The following is a 22,023-nucleotide window of genomic DNA, read 5'->3' on the forward strand; positions in this document are numbered from 1 at the left end:
AAGCATCATGTTCTTTTTCTTTCTATTTTTAAAACAAAATAAAAAATGACAAAAAATCAAAACAGATCAATGACTTTGAAAATTTAAATTGATTTATTTCTTCTTCCTTTTTTCATACTTTAAGGTAAGACATTTCAACATTATGGTTAGGACACAGTATAATGTCTGTCAAAAAAAAAGGAAAAAAAAAAACTTCTGTTATGTTGGGCAAGGACCTGTACACTCATCCATCATCTCTTCAACTGTTCCTTTATTTCCTATCTAGTTTGCACATTTTTTAAATATTTAATTTGCTGGACATACTATGGGAGAGAGGACTAAGTTGAGATATTCTGCCTGGTCTAAAAAACTATTTAGCAACTGGATTTAAGTGTTTAATTATTTAATTACTGCAGTGATAAATGTGTTTTAATTGCAACAAGTCTTGTAACCCTAACTGAGATGTTAGTGTTAGCAAAAACAACAACTAGTGAGATGAAGATGAAATGTGTGGAATTGGGTTAAGAACTGCCCAGCACATTATTAAACCCTGGGAGGATAGTTCTAAGGCTTCACAGAAGAAATGTGGTCAGAAAAACCTAGAATATGTCTTGGAAGCAAAACTTTCCTCCTGAAACCCATCAAGTTACCTAATGTTATAATGACCTAATGTTACGACCACCAAAAGTGCACAGAAAGAATAGACACTCACTGGCTACTTCATTTGGTACGCCTATTCAACTGCATGTTACTGCAAATGTCTAATTAATGAATCACATGGAAGCAGCACAGTGCAATTAAGCATGTAGACCTGGTCAAGATAATTTGTTCAAGTTCAAACCCAGCATCAGAATGTTTAAGAAAGGTAAGTGACTTTGAGCATGACATGATTGTTGGTGCCAGATGGGCTGGTCTGAGTATTTCCCAAACTGCTAATCTATTAAATTCAATGTCATTGAATTCAGTTCGATTTTATTTGTGTAGCACTCTTAACAACTAACATTGTCACAAGCAGCTTTACACAATTAAAATAATTATGGAGCTTTGTATGAAATGTGAATGTGTGTGAATCAGAATGATCAGATCGTCCCTGATAAACAAGCCAGGGGCGACGGTGCTGAGGGAAAAACTCCCTGAGATGGAAGTAGGAAGACACCTTAAGTGGAACCAGACTGAACAGGGAACCCATCCTCATTTGGGTGATAACGGATAGCAGGGATTAATCTGCAGTCATACCGTGTGTTAGGAGGCTGGAAGTTCAGTATAACAGGAGATGTGGAGAAGTTAATATGGAGTCCAGTTCATTATTGGAGGCTCAGGTAGACTGTAGGAAACTCCAGTCCTGAACTATCAAGTGACTGCTGTCACGAGTCCTCAGAGAACAGCTGTCTGTATCAGTCAATGCAAGGACCGTTTTTATGGTAAAGTGGAACTGTCCCCAATCACCACACGCAGCCCAGGCAGACCACACGGGGCATCCATGTGATGAGATCTCCAACAAGAAGCAGGAGACCAGGACAAGTCAGACAGGTCCTGAGGGCACAGGGGGTCTGGATCACTGGCAACTCAGGATAGATATGTGTAGCTCAACAGAGAGAGAGAAAGAGATAACAGTTATACACTGGGATTTTTTTTTACATACAACCACCTCTAAGGTTTACAGAAAATGGTGTGAAAAAGAGAAAATATGCAGTTAGGACAGTTCTCTGGGTGGAAATGCCCAGTTGATGCGAGAGGTCAGAGGAGAACGGCCAGACTGGTTCAAGCTGATAGAAAGGCAACAGGAACTCAAATAACATCAGGAAACTGAGGCTACAGGTCACATGGTCTCACTAAAATTGGACAACAGAAGATTGGTCTGATTCATCTCAATTTCTACTGAGACATATGGATGGAAAGCATGGACCCATCTTGCCATTTTACAGTGGTTCAAGCTGCTGGTGGTGTAATGGTATGTGGCGAGATTTTATTGGCATATGTTGGGCTCTTTAGTAGTGGTTTAAATGCCACAGCCTACATTACAGCATACATATTGTTGTTGACCGTGTCCATCCCCTTATAAGCACAAAATAACACACCATGTCACAAAGCTAAATTAAACTCACAATGATTCCTTGATTATGACAGTGAGGCCACAGTCACGAGATCTTAGTCTAATATATCACCCTTGGGATGTGGAGGGAATGGGAGATTCTCATCGTGAGGACATGCAGTCGAAAAATCTGCAATGACTGCGTGATGCCCCCCATGACAATATGGAGCAACATTTCTAAGGAATGTTTCCAGTAACAACTTTTTTTCCTCCTGATTTTCTCCCTATTTTTAGTTATGTCCAATTCCTCCCTGTCACTAGGGGGCTCCACATTAAGCTACTACACCTTAGTTGGGAGGGTCGAAGACTATCACAAGTTTCCTCTAAACCACGTGATGTCACTGACCGTTTTTTTCAAACTGCTAGCTCACGCACCATTGGGGGTGGCGTAACACACTCGGAGGACAGCGCTAACCACCCCTTCGCTTGTGTGAGCTCACAGATGCCCCTGGTTGGCTGTAAAGCCGTGAATAAAATGGGAGCACTAAGTACCTCTCAACCCTCCCCTTTAAGAGAGCCCGGCCAATCGGATCGTAGCATCACCCAGGGATCGAACTCGCGATCTCCGGATGATAGGGCGAGCACTGTACTGTTTGGAGGCCCCTTCCAGTAACTTCTTGATGAATGATGAAGAATTAAGGCAGTTCTGAACACAAAAAGGGTGTCCAATGCAGTACTAGCAAGAGTAACAAAACTGTTTACATTGTGTAACACTAATATGACTAATATTGACCTATTTAAAGGATTGTCAAATGTTTGCACTCTCATTCTCATTCAAAATACATTTCAGTCAGTTTAGACTGTTCCAACTAGTATTTACATGATGCATGTTTTAATCTGAATATAAATAAAAATGATCCTAGTGATGATATTAATGAGGTTGAACGGACTTTGTGGTGAGAGCGCCAGCATGCTTTCAGCCCCACTGATTCACTCACACCACACATCTTTAATCGCTTGTGCGCAGTTGTGTTGTGGTCACCAAAAAAGCACCAGTGCTCGTCTATAGCTGGAAAATCATCTATAACTATACTTATGTAGTGTGTGCTAGGTTCAACCTGTCCTTCTTTTTGTCCTCAGCATCTTTCTCACTCTGCTATTTATCTGTTTCTCCCTAAACACACACACACACACACACACTTGTGTATTTCTCTATTTCCTTTTTCATCTGCTTCATGTAAGGTCATTGCTATCTCCTTACTTCTCATCCATCTGTCCTGTTATGGCTGATGTGGTTTAAAGGTGAATTTGATGATTGATGCATTTACAGTAGTTGATCAATTGGAATGGTTATTACCGTCGCGCTCACCGCCGCGTAAAAACGTCAGCGGCCAAAATAAATCAGTTGCATTTCAAATTCATTCGTAAAATGGCCGCCAGGTGGCGAAAAGTGACATTTTCGCTCGTTGCAGTAAATACAATAGTGACCGTTATACAGCGTATCTCTGTATCGGTTTATTGTTATTTAAGTTCTGGATTATTTCAGGTACTTTAAACACATTGTTGGGTTGCTCATGTTGGCTCATATGAGATGTAGTTTACAAATGAACACCTGGTTGAGTTATTTTGACCCAACAACTGGTTTATTCATTATTCTTTCCTTTCTCCAAATATCAGCCTGCAGAATGTGTGAAATATTACTGTTTATTGTGTTACAGGTGTAGTTTTAAGAGTTGTTTAGGCAGGAATGCGTGTGTATACAGCTTAAAACCTCCATCAGTTATTAAAGATAGCGGCTATTTAGAAAACATGCCCAGTGATTTCTGAGCTTCAGGAAATCTCCCGGCGCTCTGCGCATAACACCGGGCCAACTCATGTCGGAAAGAATTTCTAAACGGTTTCTAAACGTGGGCTATTGTTTTTTACTTATAATATTTGTTAATTTAATTTAAATGAGGTTTGGGCTCAGGACTTCGATTCTGCATCGTGATTCTCCTCTTTAATTTACTCCATAGTTTTAATCAGCGCTCAGCCGCATGCATGGAGTTTTCCAGAGCGCACCGGCAGAAGTAGACTAATGATTATGAACGCGTCGGGAAAACAGCAAGCAGACTGACTCTGAACATTTAAAAAAACGTTTGAGTTCATTTTCTGACGCGCTCAAGTTCACCAAAAACAATACAGAGCAGCGCAGCTTACAACACTTACAAAATCACAACACTTACAAAATCACAACGTTTTTTCGTTATTGTGAGTGCGCTTAAATAAAAGTTGAGTCTTATAAAGGCATGTAGTCTTATATAGTTTTATTATATAGTTTTTTGCACATTAATCTGACACAGTTTTTTCAGCCTGTCACGGCGTGCGCCCAAATCAATATCGCTCCTCGCTCACTAGTTAGGCGGCCTTCCCTTCAGACATGCGAAGCAGCGGGACCGCAGAATTACACATGACTGGTGAGCTATCGTTGCTATTGTTGCCCGGGCTTGCACCCCGCGCTATAAAATACTCGGGGTTTGTTGGGCTACAGTGGATTTTACTACGCGCTGTGTATGCAGCGCGCGTGCAACAACGCGGAAGTGCGGCATGCAAGCAGGGCAAATGGAACGCGCCCCAGGAACTTCAAAGGAGCGAGAGGTGGGAGGGGCCGGTCCGGCCATCCGCGGAGAGCAGAGTCAGCGCGAGCAGACGGATGGCCATTGCACTCACACCGCGTAGTAAAATCCACTGTAACCCAACAAACCCCAATCATCACCAGCTGTGCCTTATTCCGTCATGTCATGTGGGCATTATAAGCTTTGTATTGAAAACTTCTAACTAAAAAGTGGCAGCTGGCACGCCTAAAAATAGACGCAGGTTATTTTTTTAATAGTCTAAATAAAAACCCTCCGATTTAATTTCCTATAGTCTAACCAGCGCTCAACCGCACGCATAGTTTTCCCGAGCGCGAGGAATTTTTTTGTGCTAAATAATGTTTATGCAGTATAAGAATTCCTATTAATCCTGGGTTGTTCTTTTAGTGTCACTATAGTGCTTTACAATGCCAGACAACATTCAAATACAAATTATTCACCCTCCCCAGGTGTGAATCGGCTGTTCTCACCTATACATTCAGAGGAACTGAAATGCACTTCTCCCCACTTTAAAAACCTCTTGAATCGGAGGCTCTTCTGGAGACTTTCAGTGATTTCAATTTGAGTAATTTTAATCTCCTGGATTCTAGATTCTAAAGTTGACATTGTTACCGTTTTTAATCATTGGAATGGAAGAACTTGTTATTTTCCTTATAACAACTTGCATTGTTTTTAATCAGTCTATACACAACCCAGCTGGCATTCGACCGACCTTAAACGTTTAAATGTGGTTGAAATAATGTCAGTTTATAAAAAAACGTTCATTCAATGTCAAAACAACGTTGAATACCAAATGGTTGAAATGGTGTTGTTAACTAACTATGGATTCAACATAGAAATATAAATAAAATTTGAGTTGTACATCAAATCAACATTATTTTTACAACCATGACTTTTAAACATTTTGTTGAAATATATCAGTAGAAAAATAACGTTCCAACATACAAACAATGCTGATCAATTAACTGTTGAAAAAGTGTTGATACATTTTCAACATTTATGTGAATAAATCAAATAGTTTTCACGGCGGTTGTCCATCACACAATGGCAGTGACTAGAACTGAATTTTATTGGCTCTGACTGTCCCAGACAATTGCGCATGCGCGAAGTGGGTCTGCGTCTTCATCTTCAGGCTAGAAGATTCTCTGACAGTGGATCGTTTTGGACGGAATCTGGCGGTAACTAGAACTTTCCTAAATACATTTTGAGTGTGCCTGACTCTGGCCCACATATTAATACGTATTGTGTGTATGGGCAGACGTTTAACCGCCAACCGAACGTTATGTGTGTGTGCGCGCGTGCATGTGGGCAGAAGTTAATTTAACCGCGAAGCGCTGTGTCCGTGTGTGTGACTTAACTATATTTTGGCGACAAATTTGTACCTAAAAGTGAGATAAACCTGTCAAAAACTTTGTTTGGGAACGTCCTCATTTGAAAAACAGGTTTAAAAATAAATTAAACAAAGTTTTTTTTTTTTTTTTGGTAAAATATTGCGTTCTGTGTGCTTGTGAAAGTGTGTGTGCTAGGGTGTTAGAGATGTCTGAACGTGCCTATTGACCTTTCATACACAAACTTTAAAAAATAATGTTGAGATTTCATTCTTTTTCCTTATCTTTTACAGGTATTTTATGAAGAACAGGACCCGAAAGTCCCCTTCAAAGGTGAGTTGTCCCCATACCTAACCCAACCATCAATTTGAATCTGAAAGTGACTGTTATAAAACTAAAATAATTTAATTTTTTGTAAAATTTAAATACAGGTTGATGTGGAAGATATTAAAAAAATGATGAGCACAGCTTGATTTAATGTTTTATTGTAATTTTTTTTTATTCAATGAATATTTTTTTAATGAAACATTTAAATATTTAGTTTTTATATCTTTAATCCCAGATGTATCACAAAAAATGGAGACGACAAACTGCACAATTACGGGCGTTAATGAGGGAGCAGAACTGGTAAGTTTTAACCCTCAGGTGCTTTTGGGGTCTGAGTATTAGGCTAGTAAAACATGGTTTCACAACTCTAATGTACATGGGGCTCAGTGCTAAAGATTCGCAGAGATATTATGCCCCTCCCTGATTGGGTGCAAGACAAACACTCAAACTCACTCATCTAATAAGTACAGCTTCATGGGGCATTTCACATTTTGATTAATAGACAACAGCAGAGACAGAAAAGACAAAGAGCGGCCTGTAGAGTGTGCACAGCATGTTTTGATCTGGGTAATGTCTTTACAGCAGGAAGTTCCTCTGGCTTCATGCACGTCTGAGGTGTGTTATGCTAGTAGCAGCTAATGTACCACTGTAGTAGTAATGTAGCAGGACAAGTGCTAAAAAAAAAAAAAAAAACGCGCAACAAAACGGTTACATAAGTGCTGGCAGTTCCATTATGACATTTGGCTTGTTCAAGGTATTGTTCAAAATTATGTTTTAGCTTACCTCAAGGGCATCCAGGATGTAGGTGTCTTTGGCTACGTTCACACGGCAGGGCTTAATGTTCAATTCTGATTTAAAAAAAAAAAAAATGTAATACATTTTTGCAAGGCCGTTTACATTTCCAATTAAATGCGACCTTTTGTGATCTCCTGTGTGAACGTGAAATGACCCAGAAGTGACCCGTATGCGCAGAAGAGTACTCAACGGTCAACAATGTCACTTGTTGTTTGCGGAAGTAGCTAAACAATGACGTGCGGGTCAGATACATGCGATCTGGCTGTTCAGACTAAAGTCGCATTGCGGAAGATCGGATGCGTATCAGAGTTGGACCACATAAGATCTTTTAAAAGGATCACATATGTGTCGTTCAGACTGTCAAGAAAAGATCAGATACAGGTCGCATAGGGGCAAAAAAAAGGGACCGGAATTGGGTCATTTCAGCCTGCAGTGTGAATGTAGCCTTTGTTTCTGCAGTGGTTTAAATTTTTATATTTTTAGGTCAAACCATTCAGTTTTCAGTTATATAATGCAGGTCTATGGGACCTGAAAATATCAAAATTTAAACTACTGCAGAAACAGACACCTACATCTTGGATGCCCTTGAGGTAAGCTAAAACATACCAAAATTTTATTTCAAAGTGAACCATACCTTTCACCTTGTTGACCTTGTCCTCATGTGCCTGCTTTAAGTCTGGACTCTACTTGACCACTTTTTCTGTCTTGTTGTTCCTTTTCAGAGTAAACATCTGAAGAGGTTAGGAGGGGTTGATGCTGCAGACCATGTAAAGAAGTCAATGGCTGCGTAAGTATCTTTGTTCCGTTTTTGCATTAGTTTATAGTTGGGGTGTAAGGGTCCGTGTATTCGTATTGAACCATGCGGTACAAGGCTTTCGGTGCGGTGTTGGGTACGCATTTTCAAACCAAACAGTTATTTCAAATAGCGCGTCATGATCTCGCTCATAATGTAAGGGATGCTGGCGCGACCATACCCTCAAATGGCAAACGTAATGTAAGCGGAACGAAACTGAGCTACTCGTGACGGAATCGTTTATCAGTTTGGACCAAAGCAGCGCGAGCCGATCTTGTACTACACAGCGCTAAGAGATCCAGTAAAGAAACCACTCTCATTTGAATTCGCCACTTAAGTAATACCATCGTTGCGAGATCTAGTAAGAAACAGTCACATTTCTGTTATTAACGGATCAAACAGAGCTGACGTGGAAACCAGAAAGAAACATTGTGCCATTGATTTATTGTAGTCAAACTAACAGTAACTTTGAAAGTTTGGCAGGAATAGTAGGCTACAATGCTTTCAAGTAACGTTACGTCAGTTTTATTTCTGCGTTATGAATAACATTGCTGCCCTCAAATGCTGATCTGAACTAAAATAAACATTTGTTTATAAGTACAAAATATTACATTTAATTTTTTACAAGCAGCCATATTGTTTTATATGCTCCTAAGAGTCAATTATTTACATTTACATTCAATTGCTCAAAGTAAAAAATATCCTACTTTATGATGTTAGTTTTAATAATAATAAAAAAAAAAAAAATTAAGGACAGTTCTCTGGCATTTATTTTTGCTGTATCAAAAACGTACCGAACTGTGACAAGTGTATCGTTTTAAACCGAACCGTTGATTTTGTGAACCGTTACACCCCATAGTGATGTTCCCTGTCATATACTGTCATGTGCTACATTTTTATAATGAACTTGATTGCAATATAATACTCTAATATGAATCTGTTTTACCATGGCAGAACTATGACAAATAAAATGATGGCTCTAATGAGCCTCAGAGGAAGGAGTGGGAAGGTGTCCTTTATGAAGACCCATCTTTACAAGCTCATCTGTGGTGAGTTTTCTTTAACATTTTTTAACAATGTTTTAAATAATATAGAATATAGTAAGCAGAATAATAATTCATAAGAAATCATTTTAGTTGGAGGACTCTACAGAGCATACTGTAATATTATATATTATACTCCATTCTGGGCTCTAGACTAACTTCTCTACTGGCAGTACTGGTTACTACCAACTGCCTTTTCTTGCTCACCCAAGCATGTTAGTAAATACTAATTTATATAGTTGAAACATTGGCAATACCACAAGTTGATATGTACAAAATATTGGAGAGGTTAGCGTTTGCTAATAATGATCTTTTTTTTTTTTTTTTCATCAGACGCAGTGTTCAGCTCATTTGACACAACAACAACAAAAATAAATGAACACATGGCCAAATATTTAAAATATGCACCAGAGAGGATGGGTGGCGGTGGCAGAAAAAAGGAAAAATAACCAGCCATGTTCAATGTGGCCCAGTGTTTGGGCTGTTCTAGTTCAACACGTGTTTGTGTAAAATGTTTTTTTGTAATAAAGCATGTTTCTTTAATCAGTAAAATGTCTTTATTAATCTTCTTCCGGGTTGCTTTTACCAATTACCTTTGTCCTAGCTGACTCTGCATGTCCACTAACTCGTTTATGTATCCATTTCAAGGTGTTTGTTCTGTTGAAAACTTCAGTACTTTAGTGAAAACAGTTTAACAAAATAAACTGTTGAAAAGCAGGACTTTAGTGACGTTGAAATTTTAACGTTGATTGGATTTGCAAAATCTAAACTAAAATCAATGTTGATTCAATGTTGGCAAATTCACCTATGTTGACAAACGTGACGTTGGAATGACGTTGCGATTTCAACGTTGATTAGATTTGCAAAATCTAAACAAAATCCAACGGTTATCCAACACTGACACCTGACGTTGATTCAACGCTGACTCAACGTTAAAATGCCAGCTGGGAATAATATTCTTTGGTATTTTTTTTTTTTTTAACGGGTATGGGGGCTATCTTGGTTCATTAATCTCCGTGCCTGGTTTAGGTTTAGTATTCAGTGCGCATCTGTTATATTACAACTATCATAACACTCAAATACCTTTTATTGGTGGTTAAGTGACTGATGTGCCTAACATTTTTCAGCTGAGCCTTTGTTTCACTGAAAACGACCGCGACACCCCTCTCTCTCTCTCACACACACACACACACACACACACACACACACAGAGCCGACGAAATCATTAGCACCTCCCTCCCCCAGCACCTGAACTGAGTTGTTTGAGTAACATGGGTCGAACCCGTTACAAATCATAACAGTCTACTGCATTTCATTCTTATAATAACGCAAAAACACAAGCGGGGCTGAAAGACCAACATCTGCTGACGCAGTAGAACGTCCTAACACTGTTTTAATTTTATGGTAATTTATTTCAGTTAATAAATCTACTATAAATTTAAAGAACACAAGAAATAAGATGACACAAATCCATACACGCTTTTTTTCTAATTACAAGTGATAAAATCTAAAGGCTCACTGTGTTAACATTTATTGTGCTTAAATTTGATCCTAATAAGATTTAATTTAATTTGAATTCTAGAACAGTGGCAGCTGGAACACCTAAAACAGATGCAGGATTATTTTTTTATCATCTAAATAAAAATGCTTTTTTAAACGTGGGCTATTGTTATTTACATGCAATATTTGTTAATTTAATTTAAATAGGGTTTGGTCTCCGGAATGTTGAGCATCAGGATCCTCTTCTTTACTTTCCTACGTAGAATCAGCGCTTAATCGCACGCATTAAGTTTTGTAAATTAGTTTAATGTTTAATAGTAAATAATGACCCCCGTTGCGCTGTACCACCGCTCGGAAAACCTTATGACATACAAGTTTAGGACAATTATGATGATCTGCCACGGCGTGCGCGTGTGATGGGTGTACGCCCAAATCTACTATAACTACTCCCTCACTCCGTAGGCTCCCTGAATAGGCAGCTAAAGGGACGGAGCCGCTTATTTGTGCCGGCTGGCGATAATTAACGTTAATATGATCTCGGGCTTGCTCCGCATTATAAAAGCAAGGCGCGGAGGTTTGTCTGAGGTCTGGGAAGTACGTGATGTAATGGAGAATATAAAAAAAAAAAAGCATGTCAGTGGGGAGATGTGACGCGCCCGAGGGACTTTAAACAAGGACACTAGAATTCCGCCCTTTGATCTCCGCGCTGAGGACAGCGCGAGAAAGAGCTGCGCGAGCTCCCGCGGCATCTTCACTCCCGCGGCATCTTCACTCCCGCGGCATCTTCACTCCCGCACCGTGCCCGCCCTCGCAGCCCCGCTGCCGAAGAGGAAAAGTGTGGTTAGGTTTTTGCGTCAGCGAGAACTCGCGCCGTCCATCGACAGCGGGAGAAGCGCTGTCACGAGGGAGCGTGCAGGAGCGCTGCCTCTGCGTGCTTAGTTCTGCCACTCGCACCAACACTTATCGTCAGCTGTGTGCCCGCATGCCAGTGTGGCACAGCCCCCGGAACTGCACATGCACAACCTTTATCCCATTCTTTCCATTCTCCCTCCTTCAACACTTTCCTTCCCCATTTTGCCTAAATAAATTACCCTTTTCCCGTAAGACCTCGCCTCGTGTCCGTGCTTTATGGTGCCGCCCGTGCAACATGGGTCGAATCCGTTACAGATCATAACAGTCTACTGCATTTCATTCTTATAATAACGCACAAACACAAGCAGGGCTAAAAGACCAACATCAGCTGACGCAGTAGAACGTCCTGACAATGTTATAATTTTTATGGTCATTTATTTTAGTTAAAGAACACAAGATATAAGACGACACAAAACCCTACACGCGTCTTTTCTAATTACACGTGATAAAATTTAAAGGCTCACTGTGTTAACATTTATTTTGTTTAAATTTGATCCTAATAAGATTTAATTTAATTTAAATTCTACATTTGTATCGTCATTTTAGTTCTGTGATTATAAATTTGTTTAACTACAATGTTTTACTTGATTTTATCCGCTACTACCTGCAGTTCTAAAACTCTGTCTCATTAATCCAGCAGAGAATGAACTAAGGCATGAGGCGTCAGCCTGTAGTTATATAGCGCCACTCAACGGTAAAAGCCAGCAAACGCACAAAGCCAAACGGTACCGCTGAGCGCGGCGACGGTAGGACCTACATTCCGATTGATTAACCACTGTATTTTACTGGGCAATTTAACACACACGGGAATTGAAATGCCACTACAGAATTCATTACACGTAAACATGCAAAGACTTGAGAATTAATGCAGTCTCATCTAGAACAAAGAAGAAAATAAGAGTAAAAGAAAGAATGAAGTGAAAGAATAAAAGGGAGAAAATAAAAGAAATAATTACAAATTAAAAATAAAAAAGAAAGGATTTGAATCATTTAATCATTTGTACTAGGCAGGATCATTCAGGATAATAATAGTGGAATAAATGAATATTTAAGTAATAGTTTTTAAATCTTCTTTATTCAGAGCTGTTCTCCGTGTCGGTGCTGCTACGCTGATCACACAGTTTCCTTGAGCCCATTTTCATTGCTGAAATAAAGATTCAGTTTAGTATGTTATTATAGTGACAACAAACACAAACACAAAAAATATATTGCAAGAAAACAAACAGAAAAACAAACACAATTAAGTGTAACCTTCACTTACACATGTATTCATTAAACCATCGCTCAGATCGATCCACCAAACAGGAAATCCACTCATTCACGGTCACTTTATTATTCCTGTTCTTGTCACATGACCTGCACACACACACACACACACACACACACACACACACACAACGTCTGACACAGAAAGAGTAATATATAATTATCTAAATGTTCAATTCAATTCTATAACACTATAAAAGGTCAGTTTGTGAATGTTTGTATCCCACTTAAAGAATGTGTTGGCGCAGTGTTCCAGTGGCATCTTCTTATAGTGAAGCTTCTTCAGATCCTTCATACTTAACTTCCCATTTTTATTTCGATCCAAAATAGAGAACCAGTTCTGGCAGAGAGAGAGAGAGAGAGAGAGAGAGACAGACAGACAGATGGAGTGAGAGAAAGACAGAAACAGAGAGATTTAATTGTTTATAGGAGTTGGTGAGGATCATGCAGTTGTCTTTTATTCCCTGATAAGCAGAAACTTTTACACACTTGTTTTATTCTCTTTAACTGTACGTCCAATGAAGCAAGTTATAATCTTTAAAATATGCATTATATTGTATGTTATAATGTTCTCTGTAACTTTTTGTTACACTTTTTGTAACTTTTGTCTAATGTCATGAGCACGGGGCTCAAATCATGTGTCATTCATGTTCTGTTTTAGTTTCCTGCTTCGTAGGTTTGAGAGGTGTTTTCAGGTCAGTTTGGAATTGTGCTTTATTTAAACTCATATCAAAGTCTAAAGACTATTATTTTATCCAGTGTTAAGTGACCTATTTAAGATTAAGGTGTGTGTGTGTGTGTGTGTGTGTGTGTGTGTGTGTGTGTGTGTGTGTGTGTGTGTGTGCGTGTGTGTAGCAGGGTGGTGTTGTTACCTGTGCAAGTTGTACTCTGTGTCTGTTTGTGATGCAGCTGGTTGTGTGTGCTGCTGTGTATTGTTTTCCCATTCTACTGATTAATAAGAACCAGTCAAGCAGCCTGTAGGGGAACTGACCAAGCTCCAGATCTGAACACACCCCAGCCTCTAAGCACACACACACACACACACACACACACACACACACACACACACACACATCTTCCTTTACATTTAACCAGTAAGAAGTGAAGCCATTTTATAAATGGTATATGTAAACATTTTTCTCAAGTCTCATCTCAAAATTTCTGTTTACTGTCACCATAGATTAGAGAGGTGTGTGTGTGTGTGTGTGTGTGTGTGTGTGTGTGTGTGTGTGAATAAGCATTCAAAATACCCAAACATGGTCCATCATGTGCCTTTCCAATACGTTGTTTTTTGCGGCATGATTCTTTGTGAAGAAGACACTCATTGATGTAGGTTTTACCTAAAACGCTGCACAATGGCGCATTCTGTCTGTACATGCGTGCACACATACACACACACACACACAACACACACGCACACACATTTAACCAGTTACTTGCTTTATTTTAACCAGTTACTTGATTATTTTCATTCATAATTTGCATTTTTTATTTAACCTCAGCATATTTATATGCTAAATATTTAAAGAGTTTTGATATGTCTGTGAATGTGTGCACATGTGTGTACTAACCGAGGACAGGTTATTGGACACACACACTTTGGGACGAGAATATCTCCATTCTTCACCACCTGACACTGAGATCCAGTGGGACTGTAACACTTCATTAACCCACACAAGGCCACTGCAAAAACATTAAAGCATGGAACTCTTTAAACAGAATATGTTAAAATCCATCTAAAGGCAAACGCTCAGCCATATGTGGTACACACAGCGTGCAGAGTTTTACTGCCTCTTACACAAAAAGTAAAAAAGGACCTTGTGTGGTAGAGACTTCCAAAGTTTGGGAGCAATAACACTAAATGATCTGCCGCCCATTAAAGAGAGGCAGTACAGAGGGACAACAAAAAAAAAAAAACAGAATCAGAGGAACATAGTGAACGAGTCAGAATGTAGGGGGAAAGCAGATTGAAAAGATAAGTGGGAGCTAAGCCATTTAGGAGAAGAATTTTGAATTTGATACGGTAGACAACTGGGAGCCAATGGAGATCAGACAAGATTGGGGTTATATGAGGAGAGCGTTTACAGCGTTTACTAATGGTATGAGTGAGTATTCCAGCCGCAGAGTTTTGAATGTATTGTAATCTGGAGATGGAGCTGGCAGGTAGACCAATTAAAAGGGCATTACAAAAATCAATGCGTGATGAAAGAATGCAGATTTAATGTGAGGCTAAAAGGAGAGTGCGGAGTCAAAGATTACTCTCAAATTTTTTACAGAAGTGGATGTTTTGATGTAAGAGCCAGCAATCTCACAGGTAAAAATGGTGAAAACTGTATCAACATGAATATTGAAGTCACCTAGCAGAAGAATAGGAAATGACAATGAATAGGCAAGGGTTAACAGTTCACTGAGTTAAAAAAAAAAGCTGGACAAGATGATTGTGAGACAGTCAGCTTTCAAAACCATGTATTTAAATGAATTTGTATTGTGGAAATCAAGTTGTTTCAGATGAAGATTGTCCCGGTAAATGACAGCAAGACCACCCCCTATGCCATGCAGTCGAGGTCGGGTGAGAAACTTACATCCATCAGGTGCAAGAAGATTTAACTGAATAAAATCATCCGGAGCTTGCCAGGTTTCAGTGAGAAGAAAAATGTCAAGCTTATTGTCAGTGATAATTTCATTGAGATAAGGGGCTTTGTCCGATGTTGACCGACAGTTCAGAAGTGCAAAGTGACGATGTATAAAATTTAGATTTGCAGTACGATGCTGAGTACCAGTGAGATAAATTAGAGAGCGATGAACAGTACGACAAGCATGGAAGCAGACAATCTATAGTTAGTCCAGATGCATGGAAGGGCTTGGGCTTAGCGCAAAAGGTACTCTTGAACACATGCCGTGAGCGGTGGATGTACCGTGGGTGCCGGAAAATCCCTAAACTCCAGCAGTGCTCATACGTCATAGGGTCAAGACGCAGATGGCAGTTCAAGGCCCTTAGCTGCGATGGTGAATATCCAATATCCATTACAAAGGTGAGATGCAAAATGAGGCAAAAAAGTGAAAAGAAAAGAAGGAAAAAAAAAAAAAACATGGCCCAAGACATTATAGTACTGAGCAAGTGAGAGCCAGCCACAGGCAGAAACTGCCTGACATGAGCAAAAACAATGATAGCCCGACCCTAAAACGCCACTTCACCAAAAACAGCAGACTAAATGGGAGACAGCACCCCCAAATAGCAAGCAGTAAACAAACAGCGCAACCGACTGAGAAAGCGATAACTCACCCATCAGAAGAGCCGAGCATGATGGAGACGCTAACAGGGCAGAGGGCTGATAGTGGCCTGGTGGCAAACTCACAGACAGCAAAAAGTTGATAGTTATAGTCCAGTTTATTTTAAGCATCAGCAGTATAAAATGAAATAGTCCAACCAGCCAAGCAAAATGGCAGAGAGACATGCAGCAGGAACAAACAAACAATGCAGGTACGAAGTGGCAGCACAGACGTTCTCGTCCCGGAACCGGAAAGTCCAACTGTGGAAGTGGTCCGAAAGCAATCAGTAAAAAAAAAAAAAACACAGTGTGGTAGAGTGCTACTGCAGCTGCAAGAGGGAGAATGGAAACCGGTAGCATACTGCTTACACAGTTTGTCTGAGGCAAAATCCAGATACACCCAGTTTAAAAATGAATGTCTGGGAAGTGTCTGGGCTTGTGAAAATTTTGAAAAGTATCCAATAGGTTTAGAAAGGTTTAAATTAGTGACAGACCACAAACCATTACTGCTTCTTATGAATAAGACGGACTTGGACTTTGAGATGTCAGAGACTACTTACAGTATGAGGCTGACAGCAGAATATTCTATACCGATGTGCAGTGATACATTGCTGCTATTGCTAAATGCATGCCTGCAAGCCGATCAAAACTTAAAGCCCTTAGGGCTGCTACAAAGGCTGACGACAGCGTGCAAATTGTACTGAAGTATATCAGGTCAGGATGGCCAAATTATGTACAATGGAATACTGATAAGAGAAAGTCATATGTTAATTCCAGATGTCTTGAGAGCAGATATCCTTAACAGAATACATGATGGGCCTTAAAGTCTGACAAAGTGTAGGAAGCGGGCCAGACATTTTATCTTAAATAAAACGAAAGGTTCAGTGCTGTTGAATATGCCTTGAGATGAAACAGACACAGCAAAAGGAGCCCCTCATTTTGATGCCCCTTTAAAACAGAACCTCTTATGCTGTCATAGTTAGTCCTGCCGGAGTCTCTGCTTGCACTCTACAGTTAATATACATTCACATTATACATTGTGTGACTGTGACCATACCTAACTGCCATCTCTCCTCTTCTTCTCTTTCTCCCCCTCTTTCTTTTTCCTCTCTCCTCCTGTCCCCCCCTTTCACTCTTTCTCTCTCTCTCTGTCGAGCTACACATGTCGTTCCTGAGCTGCCAGTGATCCAGACTCCCTCTGCCCTCCGGACCTGTCTGACCCATCCTGGTGCCCCGCTTCTGGCTGAAGATCTCGTCACATGGATGCCACGTGTGTCTCTCTGGGATGCGTCTTATAGCTGAACTGCCTCCCACCCTACACACTGTATAAATGCAGATCATTTACCGCTTTCTGTTTCACCCAGATGAGGATGGGTTCCCTGTTGAGTCTGGTTCCTCTCAAGGTTTCTTCCTATTACCATCTCAGGGAGTTTTTCCTTGCCACTGTCGCCCTCGGCTTGCTCACCAGGGACAAACTGACCATTTTGATTCATACAAATTCACATTTCATACAAACTTAAATAATTCTTTTGACTGTGTAAAGCTGCTTGGCGGCAATGAAAATTGCTAAAAGCGCTATAGAAATAAAATTGAATTGAATTGAATTGAACCTCCACTTCCTCCACAAGTACTTATCCATATTTAAAACGAACAAAAAGAGACATAAAATATTGAATTTTTCATATAATAAATCTAGAACATAGTGTATGAGAGTGAAACTAATCAATTAAAAACTAACTTTTTCATCAGATTCTATTTTAATGAGATTCACCGTAAATATATCCAAATTTATTGAACATGAAAGGATAAGGGCCACTTTGCTGTAAAGACACTAAATTTGGTGGCGAAATAGAGATTTGCAAAAGTAAAAAAAAAAATTTGATTTACCAGTACAACTACAACTTTCTAGCGTGGAAATGTTTGTGGAGGACTCTAGATTCGTGCAGTTAATCAAAGACTCTTCTGAGATAATTAATGAAAATTATTAGGTCCCTTTCCAACTTATAAAGAATGACTCTACAATACCAATTGTCACCTGGAAGAGCAACAGACATTGTTGCAAAGGATTTATGAGGAGTATAGGGCATTCATGTTAATGCTATTTTCAAGTGGACATGTCATATTTTTATCCCAAGGACACCCATATAAGGAAAATGGAAAAGTGTGGCACCACAACATGGAGTGCATCACCCAAAGAATAGGCTTCTTCTCAACAATAAGCTATTTTATGGTCCCAACCTTACAAGCGCATTATTTAGAGTCTGCTTTCATCTTCCATTAATGTTGCCATCATATGGAAAAGATGTTTGATCAAGTATAGGTCCCATGTCATCATGTTGATTTCTTTTGCTTCCTTAAGTGTCCACATGAGACATCAGTCAGTAAGGGAAAAGATACACTATGACCATAAGTTTTTAATTTGGTCTATTAACCACTGGACAAAGTGTAAATATAATTATATATAGTTATTGCACTTCACAAAAAATATGAAAATATGGCTGAAAATGGTAAACACATTTGTAACCATTTTCAGCACTTTTTTTGGCAGTTTTCAAAGAATATATACCTGCATCCACTCGACCCACATATGGCTTCAACTCACTGTCCATCTGCTTCTGTTTGCGTAGAGCTCTCCCTGTCTACACACACGCATACGCACACACACACACACACACACACACACACACACACACACACTACTGTACATCCATTGAATTCTTTCTCACATATGGACTGCAGGTTCTTATTTACCTGCTGCTCTTGTCTGATTTTTATATGTGTGTGTGTGTGTGTGTGTGTGTGTGTGTGTGTGTGTGTGTGTGTGTGTGTGAGAGAGAGAGAGAAAGAGAGAGAGAGAGAGAGAGAGAGAGAGAGAGAGAGAGGAACAAGAGAACTCTGTTTCTGCACTGTAAAACAAATGTTACTAACCTCTAAGGCTTAAATAATTATCTGTCTGAAATAAGTTAAAATTAATAATAACTCTCATAAATGTTAATTTTTTTGCTGCCATGGTTACTCACCGAGGTGATGCAGAGATTTAATGTCATCAGGAGGGAAAGTAGAAGGAGGTGTGTGTGTCTGAGCATCTGTATTATTATTGTTATTATTACAACACAAAAGTAATTAGCATTCTTTGCATACTCATTGTAATAACATAACATAATGTTACACTCTTTCTTCCCTTCAGTAATTTATATTAAAACTCTTACCTCACTTATTCTGTCTGTATGCTTCTTTCTTTCTTTGTCCTCACTTCCACTTGTTTTTGTGCCTTGGGTCTTTTTTCCTTTTCACAGTTCTGTAGCAACATCTCTGCACCTCCTCTTTTTCCCCTTTCTCTTAGCTCCATCTGTTTTTATGGATATAAATCTTTCGAAGCATTTCATTCCCATTTAACACAACAGTTCTGTTCTCTCTTTCCTTCTCTGTTTATATAGTTTAAACCTCAGTTTATACTGTATGGACATGACAACAGCAGTAGACACACAATTTACTAAATGCACCAATTAGTTTATATCGATGCAAGGTACAGTTCATATAATATTTCCTTATAGTGGAAAATATTTATGCAGCTAAATATATTAAATGTAGTAAGCTTCATATACAGTATAAGCTTACTACATTTTATATATTTAGCTGTAAACCTCACAGAATGAGAAAATCAGGATGTTGCTATACCTTACAATGAATATACGGTCTTGTAAATATAGACTGAGATTAAAACAAATTTATTTTTGCTGGTATTAATTGTTAATCTATCTGTGTGTCTGTCTGTCTGTCTGTCTAATACCTGCCTGCCCGCTTGCCCCTCCTGTAAACTATTCTGGTACCCAAATAATTAGTTGTTGAGTTTGGTTTCTCTTAAGGTTTTCTTTTTATTGGCTTCTCAGGGAGATTTTTTTCTTTTCACCATTGCCCTCGGCTTGCCCTCGGTTCAGGGACAATCTGATCATTTTGATTCACAGCTATTTTCTTACATTTCATATAGATTTCATAGAGAATATTTTTTTTTATTTTGAAAAGCTAGGGTTAGAGGAGGAATATAGGGATAAAAAGGTAGCTTGGGGGGGGGGAGGTGCATTCATAGTTAATTTTGTGGTAGGACGCTGAACGTTGGTATGTTTACTAATTAGAGGATGCTTGATCATTCAATTCAATTCAATTCAATTTTATTTGTATAGCGCTTTTAGCAATTTTCATTGCCGCAAAGCAGCTTTACATAGATCATGTGTTGGCAGTGCCATCTGTCTGTGATTTAGGGTTAGGGTTAGGGTCCGGGGACTGTATGGAGAAGTCGGGTCCGAATTAATGGGACTTTGAGTTACTGGTTTCAAAATGGCTTGAGGGTTATGTCGAGTCCGCCGGCCTTTCGTTTTCAATGGGACCCAATGTCTCTAGGCCCAACTTATCCACCCAGGATCTGCGCGCTCTGCCCTTACACTTTCAGCCACTTAGGGGTGCCAGAGCGGGCTTTCCCCAGATGTTTTCTTTGTGGGTACGCTCAAGTTGGGTCCCAGAAAGCCCATGAAGTCAGTATTAGACCCTTTAAGTTGCATTTTTTTAAATTAATAATAATAATAATAATAATAATAATAAATAAAAATGAATATATATATATGGATACTCGGATCCGTCCCCGGGCCCTCGGGACTCCTGTCCAGGTTTGGCGGGGCTGAGTCGCACAGGGCGCCATATTTTTAGCCATATTTAACAATTGGCTAAAAGCACACCTGACCCATTAACACAGATATCTATTTCTTTTTCAATCCTTTTATCTATTCTATAAAACACTTAGATTTGTTTAGGCTAAATTATTCCAGTTTTATTGCACTTACGTATTGTTGACCTATTGTTTTAATACTGTTCACCTCATTTGTAATTCACATTGGATAAATGATGTAAACCCTTTGTAAGGGACTGCCCCTAGAGGGCACTGTGGCTGTGTTTTGTTTCGTTTGTAGTTTTGTTGGAAAGATCCAGTTTCCCAGAAGGCACCTCGGTCAGGTGAGGAAGGAGCTCACCTGCGCCGAGGCAGCCAATTAGTGAGACTATAAGTAGCTGGTAGTTCTGGGAAACTGGGCCGAGCATTGTTATTGTCTAGTGGGCTTTTGTTTTGTTGTGTTTGTATGTTGGGGGGTTTGTTAGTACTGGCTCTGTTTTATGTGGTTAAGGACTTAAGTTAATCCTGAGTTAACCCATTTATGTGTGAGTATGTTGCGTGAGTTTATGGTCCTAGTGTTTCATGTTAATACCGTTTGTATGTCTTCTCCTGTGTTTGACCGAAGCTCTAGGCCTTGGTATGCTCTACGAGTGCCGCTCTGAGGAGCATGTGTGCAAGCCGTTCATAGGAACGTGGATGTGTGAGGTTCGCTCATAGGAGCGTGTGTGCAAGCCGTTCATAGGAACGTGGATGTGTGAGGTTCGCTCATAGGAGCGTGTGTGCAAGCCGTTCATAGGAACGTGGATGTGTGAGGTTCGCTCATAGGAGCGTGTGTGCAAGCCGCTCATAGGAGCGCGAGTGTATGAATGCCGCTCATAGGAGCGCGAGTGTATGAATGCCGCTCATAGGAGCGCGAGTGTATGAATGCCGCTCATAGGAGCGCGAGTGTATGAATGCCGCTCATAGGAGCGCGAGTGTATGAATGCCGCTCATAGGAGCGCGAGTGTATGAATGCCGCTCATAGGAGCGCGAGTGTATGAATGCCGCTCATAGGAGCGCGAGTGTATGAATGCCGCTCATAGGAGCGCGAGTGTATGAATGCCGCTCATAGGAGCGCGTGGGTGTGTGGGAGTCGCTCGTAGGTGCATACCAGGGGTAAGTTTACGTCTAGGAGCTTTGGTCTTATGTGTGAGTCTTGTGGAGTTGGTCTGAGTTTGTGTATATGTGATTTGTTAAAGGGGGGCCTTGGGGCCCTGGTCACGGCACCTAGCTACAGCCGTGCGTCTAACACAGAGCAGACTTGTCATGTGTCCCAGGTATTAGAGCCTATGTATGTGTCCCAGGTATTAGAGCCTAAGTATGTGTCCCAGGTATTAGAGCCTAAGTATGTGTCCCAGGTATTAGAGCCTATGTATGTGTCCCAGGTATTAGAGCCTAACTGTCTGCCTGTGTTAGAAAGCCGAAGTTCCATCACTAAGCGCCAGTT

At 39.9% G+C, this 22,023-nt stretch overlaps 1 protein-coding gene and 1 long non-coding RNA gene across 2 annotated transcripts; one reads left to right on the forward strand and one right to left on the reverse strand.

The window, feature by feature from the left end:
- The first annotated feature begins 6,577 nt into the window (after positions 1-6,577).
- LOC128517032 (uncharacterized) lies at positions 6,578-9,411 on the forward strand. Its single transcript, XR_008356788.1, has 4 exons — positions 6,578-6,599; positions 7,817-7,881; positions 8,842-8,936; positions 9,264-9,411. It is a non-coding gene; the product is annotated as an uncharacterized LOC128517032 (long non-coding RNA).
- A 2,822-nt stretch (positions 9,412-12,233) lies between these two features.
- On the reverse strand, positions 12,234-19,234 carry sparcl2 (SPARC-like 2). The gene is made up of 9 exons (XM_053490802.1): positions 19,087-19,234; positions 18,898-18,963; positions 18,444-18,516; positions 14,180-14,291; positions 13,859-13,977; positions 13,481-13,629; positions 12,836-12,948; positions 12,604-12,698; positions 12,234-12,486 (listed from the first exon to the last, which is right to left on the reverse strand). The coding sequence occupies exons 2-9, from the start codon at positions 18,961-18,963 to the stop codon at positions 12,416-12,418; spliced, it is 798 nt and encodes a 265-aa protein (XP_053346777.1). The 5' UTR covers positions 19,087-19,234; the 3' UTR covers positions 12,234-12,415.
- Positions 19,235-22,023: the final 2,789 nt, after the last annotated feature.

This window comes from Clarias gariepinus, unplaced genomic scaffold (genome assembly GCF_024256425.1).
Source record: "Clarias gariepinus isolate MV-2021 ecotype Netherlands unplaced genomic scaffold, CGAR_prim_01v2 scaffold_32, whole genome shotgun sequence".
NCBI lineage: Eukaryota > Metazoa > Chordata > Actinopteri > Siluriformes > Clariidae > Clarias > Clarias gariepinus.

Excerpts from the sequence above, each read along its gene's own strand:
- sparcl2 (XM_053490802.1), bottom strand. The coding sequence starts at position 18,963 with ATGCTCAGACACACACACCTCCTTCTACTTTCCCTCCTGATGACATTA. Across the intron at positions 13,978-14,179 it reads TGTCCAATAACCTGTCCTCG|ACAGAATGCGCCATTGTGCA; the intron begins GTTAGTACACAC and ends ACGCATGTACAG. Across the intron at positions 12,949-13,480 it reads ACAGAGTACAACTTGCACAG|AACTGGTTCTCTATTTTGGA; the intron begins GTAACAACACCA and ends TCTCTCTGCCAG.